Source organism: Candida theae, assembly GCF_024610275.1.
Source record: "Candida theae strain CBS 12239 chromosome Unknown scaffold122, whole genome shotgun sequence".
NCBI lineage: Eukaryota > Fungi > Ascomycota > Pichiomycetes > Serinales > Debaryomycetaceae > Lodderomyces > Lodderomyces theae.
In genome coordinates, this window is record NW_026261327.1 from 1 (window position 1) to 9684 (window position 9684).

The 9684-nt window shown below is 40.8% G+C and overlaps 3 protein-coding genes across 3 annotated transcripts; 2 read left to right on the top strand and 1 right to left on the bottom strand. All coding sequences in view use genetic code 12, as the record gives it.

The window, feature by feature from the left end:
- Window positions 1-2261: 2261 nt before the first annotated feature.
- SPL1 (Spl1p) lies at window positions 2262-3785 on the top strand (the record flags this gene model as incomplete). Its single annotated transcript, XM_051755417.1, has 1 exon — window positions 2262-3785. One exon carries the CDS (start codon window positions 2262-2264, stop codon window positions 3783-3785), a length of 1524 nt encoding a protein of 507 aa, XP_051611395.1.
- A 453-nt stretch (window positions 3786-4238) lies between these two features.
- On the top strand, window positions 4239-5240 carry LEU2 (3-isopropylmalate dehydrogenase; the record flags this gene model as incomplete). Its single annotated transcript, XM_051755428.1, has 1 exon — window positions 4239-5240. The coding sequence occupies one exon, from the start codon at window positions 4239-4241 to the stop codon at window positions 5238-5240; it is 1002 nt and encodes a 333-aa protein (XP_051611396.1).
- A 194-nt stretch (window positions 5241-5434) lies between these two features.
- Window positions 5435-9331, bottom strand: KGF57_000092 (uncharacterized protein; the record flags this gene model as incomplete). Its single annotated transcript, XM_051755439.1, has 1 exon — window positions 5435-9331. One exon carries the CDS (start codon window positions 9329-9331, stop codon window positions 5435-5437), a length of 3897 nt encoding a protein of 1298 aa, XP_051611397.1.
- Between the last annotated feature and the right edge of the window lie 353 nt (window positions 9332-9684).

Consider the following 9684-nt stretch of genomic DNA (forward strand, 5'->3'; position numbering starts at 1 on the left):
TAAAGTCCATTCAAGTCAGAGTCTGTAACTGAAGGTAATTTCAAAGTCATGGTGATGATGCTTGATCAATTCGTTTGTCTCTAGTTATTCTTTTAAATGATTCTCTTAGGCGTTTGAACTATATATATGAAGACAAGTGGTGTGGACCATTTTGGAATAGTGGTGAAGCAGCGGACTTGAGCGGGGATATTTAGTAGTGGTGGTGGGCTTACCATTGTCACATATCGGAAGCTTGTACCGATGCAATTGTATCGTCGTTGTAACACTTTTCCCACTATCAAACAACGAAATAAAAAGTATGTGATACAAAAAGTCAATTACCCATAAATGATTGGGCCCCCGTTGGATTTTGAAAATGTACATACATACATAGGAGGAGGAGGGGAGGGGGGATAACTTTCAATTGGTTCAATACAGAAAAACGATCCACTTTTGTCAACCACGTAGCTAGAGAAGCAAAAGGTATTTGCAACCCCACATTTAAGCACCACAACCAGCGTACATAGAGACAAACTACCTGTACCGTTACTCTCCTGTATCACGCCTGTCCGCTCATTGAAAGTAGGTTATTGAGTGAGTGTTCAGATCTCCCGCAGTAACTTCTTCTTCTATCATCTCGAGTTTGTAAGAAAGTGCGATAGAATGTGAAAATCAATCAGTAGAGAGAAGTTAACGGCACCCTTTGCAATATGGGTCAAAGTGCTTCTTGATAGAGTCTCCATAGACGTAGAGAGCTTACACTTATCGTATAACTGTTCCAAAAATAAAGTTTCAATTACTTGTAGCATCGGCTACTAATTGCGGGGGAGGGGGGAGGGAGGGGGGGACGGCACTCGTCGGCAGCAAAACCCGCTTCACCTTTGTGGCTACTACATAGTAACAAAAACTGCAAAGCCAGATTTTGGTGAGGTATTTGACTGTTGAAGAGCAAGGTGCGTTTGGGGTTGGAAAGCAGCTCAAGCTTGTACCATCTTTCATGGATTTAGGTCTATACAGAAAAGGAAACACTGTTTAAAAGTTTAGAAGAGGGTTGACAAAGGGAGTTACTTGGTTAGCACGTTGGAGAGCTGCTCTTCGGCTTCGGCAATCTTTCAGTCGATTCCAATCAGACTCCTCCATTGATTCGGCCCGCTTGAACCGAATTACACAACCAGATGTGAAATAAAAATGTAGTGCGGGGAATGTGATGGGTAATGTCTCTAATTTTATGTGTCGCATTCAGGACGTTGATGTTTGCGACGTTGATTTTTTCAAATTTAATGTGGTCGACCACCTTACATCATTATCTATCTCTGTATATATTCACATATATATATATATTAGTTACTTAATATCCGTATACTAATGGTTTTAATCAAGAAATTACTCAGCGAGAAAATAGCAAGTCATTGATTACACCAACAACTCCTGGACCATAGAGCAAGACCAGAAAGGTACATAAGGACATATAATATTACCCGAGAATTGTCATAAAACATAGATGGGTAGAGGGGGGGAAGGTGCTCTCACTTAGAAGTAACATATTTCTTGATGCAGGTCTTGCTTAGTTATAGAAAAGTTGCAAAAGAGTTGCATCACGTGATAAAGTGATTTAGTAAACGGGCTCCCACGTCTGATTTACTGTGTATTCTCGATAAAGACGCACTTTGCTTCAGAGGAGAAGCAGAATATTGGGTCTATAATACACATGCTTCCTGTTTTGCAAGAGAGTAGGTACCATCATTATAGAGTGGTTGTTTCAAGACTATGGTGAATCTAGTTTCAAAGAGTCGTTTTGTGGATTGGTGAGTCTTTAATCCTGCATATAATAGAAAGTATTACTAAGAAAAGAACTTTAGAAATTTCGGAACCGCTTCGGGTATGTAGTAAATGACGGCACATCATTTAACAGGTACTAGTATCGGTTAGAGAATTGGCTCTCAAGATACACAGCACTGCTCCTCTCAGCAATACTGCCAACGGCAAAGGGATTGAGAATTGACATATACTGTGGAAGGTAGCAGTAAATGTATATAAGAAGGACAATACAAAGGAGGAAAACAGTATATGCAGTACATCAAGTAAGTCTGCATCGATCATCAATTCAGGTCAAACTTTTTTTTCTTCTTCTTATAAGGACTAATCATTCATCTAATACTACTATCTTCAATTAAGTTTACAAATCATTAGTCTTAGTCCCATCCAATAACACATCCAACAGTGATAACAGACTCTTTTATACCACAGGTACAGGAGATAACACTATTAAGAGACAGCAGAAGATGTATAAACACATATTCAAGTACAATCTTGCCCCCACAGCTAGGGTGCTCAGGCAACAACTGCAGCTGCATCATCTCAAATCATTTGCAAAGAGATCTTTAGCAACTACTACTGCGCCACCCGAATCAGTAGCCAATACCGCACGCAATTCAGAAGCCGAAGCCACCGCAAGCAGCGTCGATGCCACTCCCTCTGGCACGCCAATCAATAGACATGTGTCCACGCCTTTGGACATTCCTTCTGATGTCCAACCACCAGCTGGATCAGCAATCAGCTTGAAATCAGCCACCCGTGATCCATCCAAGTTTGGTACTCGTCCCATCTACTTGGATGTCCAGGCTACTACTCCAACTGACCCACGTGTGTTGGACAAGATGTTGGAATTTTACACTGGTTTATACGGTAATCCGCATTCATCAACTCATGCTTATGGTTGGGAGACTGACAAAGAAGTTGAAAAGGCAAGGGCTCATGTTGCCAGTGTCATAAATGCTGACCCAAAGGAGATAATTTTCACTAGTGGTGCTACTGAAACCAACAACATGGCCATAAAGGGTGTGCCCCGTTTCTACAGGAAAACCAAGAGACACATCATTACCACTCAAACTGAGCACAAGTGTGTTTTGGACTCTGCAAGACACATGCAAGATGAAGGTTTTGAAGTCACCTACTTACCTGTCAATTCAGAAGGGCTCATCAACTTGGATGATTTGAAAAAAGCCATCAGAAAAGATACATGTCTAGTTTCAGTAATGGCTGTCAATAATGAAATTGGAGTCATCCAACCATTGAAGGAAATTGGTGAAATCTGTCGTGAAAATAAAGTTTTCTTCCATACTGATGCTGCACAAGCATATGGTAAGATTCCAATCGATGTTAACGAAATGAAGATTGACCTTCTATCTATTTCTTCACACAAAATTTACGGGCCAAAGGGAATAGGCGCTTGTTATATCAGGAGAAGACCAAGAGTTAGATTGGACCCAATCATTACTGGTGGTGGACAAGAAAGAGGTCTTAGATCAGGAACTTTGGCTCCGCCTTTGGTTGCTGGATTTGGTGAAGCCGCAAGATTAATCAAAGAAGAAGGGGCTTATGACAGAAAACATATTGAAAAGTTGTCCACCAAATTGAGAGAAGGCTTGTTGTCAATTCCCTCAACTATACTTAACGGATCCACCAATCCAAAGTATCAATACCCTGGTTGTGTCAATGTCTCATTTGCATACATTGAAGGAGAATCGTTGTTGATGGCGTTGAAAGACATAGCATTGAGTTCAGGTTCAGCATGTACTTCAGCTTCATTGGAGCCTTCTTATGTTCTTCATGCGTTAGGTGCTGATGATGCTTTAGCTCACTCTTCAATTAGATTTGGTATCGGAAGATTTACTACCGAAAGTGAAGTTGATTACGTCATACAGGCTATCAATGAACGTGTCGATTTCTTGAGAAAGATGTCTCCATTATGGGAAATGGTGCAAGAAGGTATTGATTTGAACTCAATAGAATGGAGTGGTCATTGATTTTAGGGAGTTCGGCTTTATTAAGGTGGTTACGCGGCTTACATGAACGGAATTAGGAGTTAAGATGTGGAGTATGCAGGTATTTAGGAGTTGATTGTTGTTTGGTTTGTGTATTGTATAGTATTCGTTTTCTTTTCGTGTGTAGTATTGAAAGAATGTAATGTGCATAAACAGTGACCCTTGCATGCTTTGGTGCGTCGTTGTAGTTGGCGAGAGTTTGCAATCTTTTGAATTTGATATAACTCTTGTTGATTTGACAAACATCCTCGGCCTGTCTCGGTCTCCTGTACCGGAGCTACAACTGACAAAAAAATAAAATATATAATAAAATAAAACAAAACAAAATTAAAAATATTCAGAGCCTCAAGGATATAAAAGGCTCAATTGTTTTCACGTCAGCATTAGTTTCTATATCGAAAACGCCCAAACACACCTTCAATAATCAACAACAAGATGGCAGAATCAACTATTACTAAAAAGATCACGGTTTTACCAGGGGACCATGTAGGTACCGAAATCTGTAACGAAGCAATCAAAGTTCTCAAAGCGATTGAAGAGTCAACTCCATACCAGAAAATCCATTTCGATTTCCAACATCACTTAATTGGTGGTGCCGCCATTGACGCCACTGGCTCTCCACTCCCTGACGAATCCTTACAGCTGGCCAAAGAATCCGATGCTGTCCTCTTGGGAGCTGTAGGCGGGCCCAAATGGGGTACGGGCTCAGTGCGTCCCGAACAAGGGTTGTTGAAAATACGTAAGGAATTGAACCTTTACGCCAATATTCGTCCTTGTAACTTTGCCAGTGAGTCGCTTTTGGAATTGAGTCCATTGCGTCCTGATATTGTCCGTGGCACAAACTTGATTATCGTGCGTGAATTGGTTGGTGGGATCTACTTTGGTGAACGTCAAGAACAATCAGAGAGCCCAGATAGTGAAACGGCATGGGATACCGAGAAATACACAGTTGCTGAAGTCACAAGAATCACTCGTATGGCTGCGTTTATGGCATTGCAACACAATCCGCCATTGCCCATTTGGTCATTGGATAAAGCCAATGTGTTGGCATCGTCGAGATTATGGAGGTCTACAGTGGACAAGGTGATCTCGACCGAGTTCCCACAATTGAAAGTCCAACACCAGTTGATTGACTCAGCGGCAATGATTTTGATTCAAAACCCAACCAAATTGAATGGTATAATAATTACATCGAACATGTTTGGTGATATAATTTCCGATGAAGCTAGTGTGATTCCGGGGTCTTTGGGTCTTTTACCTAGTGCTTCATTGGCATCTTTGCCAGATACCAACAAGGCGTTTGGTCTTTATGAGCCTTGTCATGGATCTGCACCAGACTTGGATGAGAATAAAGTTAATCCAATTGCCACTATTTTGTCAGCCAGCTCCATGTTGAGGTTGAGTTTGGATTGTGTGAAGGAGGCTGAGGCNCATTAGAAGAAGCTGTGAAGCAGGTTTTGGATCAAGGTATTAGGACCGGTGACTTGAAGGGAAACAGTAGTACTACTGAAGTTGGTGATGCTGTTGCTGCAACTGTAAAAAAGATTTTACAATTAAAAGCATAGACAAGAGGTTCAGAGGAAGGTGGTTAGTGTGTATATATGAATATATTGGATGTTAATTGACAAAGTTTAACAAAACTTGTCAACTTCAAAATCACTGAATCGAATTGAATTTTGAAGTAGATTGGTAAGCTGTGCAATCGAATCATCTCTCATATACTCACTCAATGGTTTCGTTGTAGTTTCACTCAGTTGTATACTTTTAGGCTCGTATTTTGCAATCAATGTGTCCTGCGTATTCTTTAACTCCTTGTGCAATAGTAGTGGAGCTCTACTAACAACTACCTCATCGCCTGCAAAATTTAATTCAGCTCCCACCTCGAGTCCTTCCATATTACCAGACGAGTTACTCACTAGTGTATCTACACTAGCATTAGTACGGAATGGAGTCAATGTAGCAGTCAGTGGACTAGAAGGTGCTGTTTTCCTCATCGCACTCGAGTAATACGATCCAATCGCTGCATCCAATGGTGGTTTACTGAACTCAGCATCTATTAATTGACTAAATTCAATTGCGTATTCCCGAGCAGTGATGGACTTGACTGACTCATCTCTTGGGAAGTGTGAAGCAAGCTTGCCCTTGGGTGTCTGGTGTCCCTGATTGCAGTCAAGTCTAGTCGTGAACACACCATCTTGATTGCTTGATATTTGTGGAGTTGCAAAAGTATGCGGAGAAATGGGTGTCCCCCCAGCATGAGAGAATATCAGTGACTCGTTTGATGGTTTGCGCGGACTAGTCGAGTTTGCGGTAAACATAGGAATAGTAGAGTCCGGTTCTTGCTTACTTGTCCGTGCAGCTCCTCTGTTTCGTTTTAGAGCCTCGTCACCGCTACTGGCACCAGGGTTATGACGATCGGGCTCTTGCACATCTTCATCTTCTTCCTCTGCAATCTCATCTCTAACACCAGCATGACCCGTAGCCCATATCTCCAGCGATTCCTTAACCAACAACTCAGCTTCGTCTCTTGCATTGAAAAATTCCCAGTTTGGTGTTTGATCAGAATCTTCATCAAGGTAATCGCCAAAAGAAGGTTCTTGAGACAATTTCAAAACCACTGAAATATCATCCATGGTTGAGAGTCGTCTAATAGTGCTAAAATCGTGAATACTGGATGAGGCCATGGCGTTAGTTTCGATCTCGTCCATGTTGTTTGGATCAGGAAACTTGAAATTTGGCAAGATTTCAATAGAAGGTTCTGATACACAACGATTGTTGGCATTGGTATGTTCCGGTACTGATGCAAGTGCTGGTGCGGGTGCTAAATTGCCTGATATCTCATCTGATTTATTCTCAATAACGGTACTTGTCGATGAGGGCCGTCTGTGCAGAAGTGTTGGAATTGGCTTGTAAATCTCCTTGTATTCAAGTTTGGTACCTTGAGGGATAAACGTGTTTGACAATTTCCTCGTTGTCTTTGGTTTCAATTCAGGTGTATGAACAATCGGTCTTTTCGACTTTTTCAAGTGAATTTTAGTGAATATTGAACTTCTTGAGGAGTTAGATTTTGTGGGTGATTTTTTGGAATTGGATGGTGAGTTTACCAGTGATTTCACAATTCTTGTTGTGTCAGAAGTTTTCCAATCACGCTCCCCTCTTTTATCAAAATCACTGAATAGATTTTCAACCAAGTATTCCAAATGTACTGAATTTCCTTCAATAAGGTTCTGTGTCACTGTGTTGTATGTTGAGAATAAGTTGCAGAACGACTTTCCAACCAACTGTTCAATAAAGCTTGCAAAGTGAGCACTCTCAACAACCTCATTGATCTGCTTCCTAGCGCACTTATCAAATCCAGTGATTCTGATAGCATGTTCGCTCACTATCGACGCATGTAGCAACAAAAGTAACTGAGGATTGTGATCAAAATATGATGGCACGTCAACGTCTAAATTCAAGACCAAGGCAAATGGCAGTTTGAGTGCCTCCGAATCGTAATCGGATGTAGATTGAGCAACGTAATTGATGTTTAAGGCATTGTTCAATGATCTGAATAAATGAAATGACGACGATTTGTCAAGAATTTTCGACTTTTCAATTGCAATAATTATATCCGCAGCCGTCGCACGCTCTCCAATGACTTTATAGCTGCCAGAAAACACTCTCGGCTTGCTGTTGGATGATTGGAACCCACGGGGGTTTAGCGAAAGGAAGCGGACACATTCTACTGCTGAATTTACCTCATTTAAAGTCAAGTACTTGGTAACCAACGCCTCATCAATACGACACCAAGCAGACACCTCCATTTTGGGGAAAGCATCCAATTTTGGCATCGGCTTCTCGTTTATTAAGGAATGCATCAAAGCATCGGCAACTGACAACACTTTAGCCTGTTCTTCGCAGTCATCTTTGAAGCCATCCTCAACTTCGAAGAACAACAAATGGTCTGAAAAAACCACCAAAACTTCCAACCCAGTCGCATTTTTCCTTGGAGCGACATTTTGCAATTCAAAAATGCCTACAACTTTTCTTGTATTCCAATCAAGCTGTAGCTCAGGTGGCCAGTTCCCAGCCAATTTGGTCAACATCCTACCAGTTGGGGTAAATACACGTTTCTTTGTTTCAATTTTTTGCTCATCGGCTCCAGAAAATGCATAGATAACGTCGATGGCTGATTTGTAATGGCGATCAATCAAAAGAAAAACATCGTCTCTTTCACCATTATCAAAATTCCTGGCAATAGCTTCTTCAGCCTCTATTGCCGCATGTAGCCTTTGTAACAAAAGCTTGAATTTGGGTAGTTCCAATAATACTCCGGTAACAACTGAATCAATTTCTCGCACTGTATATTGCGATGGGTTTATCTTTAAGTTTTCAAAGATGCCTTGTGCATGCTTTTGAGCAAATTTTGTCAAATTCTCGTTGAAATGCTTGACATTAGCCTCGTGTCGTATGAATGGTTTGTAAAAATATGGCAAAATCGTTCCCATTGCAATTATGACTTCGATATCGTCCAATCTGCGAGCTTTTAACAACGCATCATTGAGTAAACAGTTGACCCTGGCTATTTCATCGATTGTTGGAGGGAAAGTTTGGTTAATCTTTTGTATAGCACTGGACTGATCAGTTCTGTCTCGCTCCATCACACTCGTTCTTAATGGTATTATAAACGTTTGTAATAAATTTACTAGTCCCGCAGTATAGTTTGTTTGCACATTTATGAGTTCCTCCACGATGGAATGAATCTTTGAACTTTGAAAATGGACCGGTTTTCTGTCCAAAGATGGTTTGTAACATATCCTCATTTCCTCTGGTGCATATTCCAAAAGAGGGTCAAATATTTGGTCCAATTGTTCACCCAACAAGGACACCAATTGGTTATTCTCTTCCACTATTTCCTCTTTGGAGGATTCATTATCATATATCACATCAACGGTAAACGCGCACACGTTTTGATTTTGAACCAATCCTAGGTCAAGAAGTTTCCTTCCCAAATCATCTGGAGAACAATTTTGCAACAATGACATCGAACTCGCTAGAGCACCGGCATTTGTCTCGTCCCATAAAGACACATCCAGTATAACGTGATGATTTAATGTCCTGTTTGAATTTTTCAAGTTCAGAATGGCTAGTGCTTTGCGTACATGAGATTTTTGATGCTGTGGCAAAAGGTTTTCGCAACTGGGCCAAAACCTAGAGCTGGAATCCAATACCAAGTCGGGGTACAAAGTTGGGCCAAACTTGGTGATGGTTTGAGTACATAGCTTGCTTTTGTTTGCTCTTTGGTACACTATTGAAATAACGTGACGAAACATAGTTGCATCATGGCCTACAAATATTGCAGCCCCATGTAAAGTTTTTAACCAATTTAACAACAGTCTATCTTGGTCACATTTGGATGAAGTTGTGCCTTCAAAATCGTCAGTGAAGAACGGTAGTTGAATGCCATTTGCCTTTGTCTTTGGTTGTTTTGATCGGAAGTGCTCTATATCGTGCTCTCCTGACACATATCGCACGTAAAGGCTCATTAGTACTAGACTCGAGTTGATATAGATAAAACAGTCTAAAGAGTTGAAATAAAATCTTTGAGCAGTCTCTTTGCAATTGTAGAACGCAATGTCGTTGTATGGGGATGATTTGGCTTGAGCTGAACTTAGATGAAGGACCAAAGAATAATTGAAGAAACTAATGGTAGCGTTCTTTGTTTTGGTTTTTCCCTTTGAGGAATTTCTTCTTCTTTTTCTTTGTGTTTGTCGTTTCTTTCATTCTTTGTAAAGTCGCAGTTAGTTGATTTACAACATAAGAAGGTACGTTCTTTGCGCAGTGGTGCATTTGTTCTTGATATCTGTATAGCACGGGTAGTATTATGTTCATTCCTCGA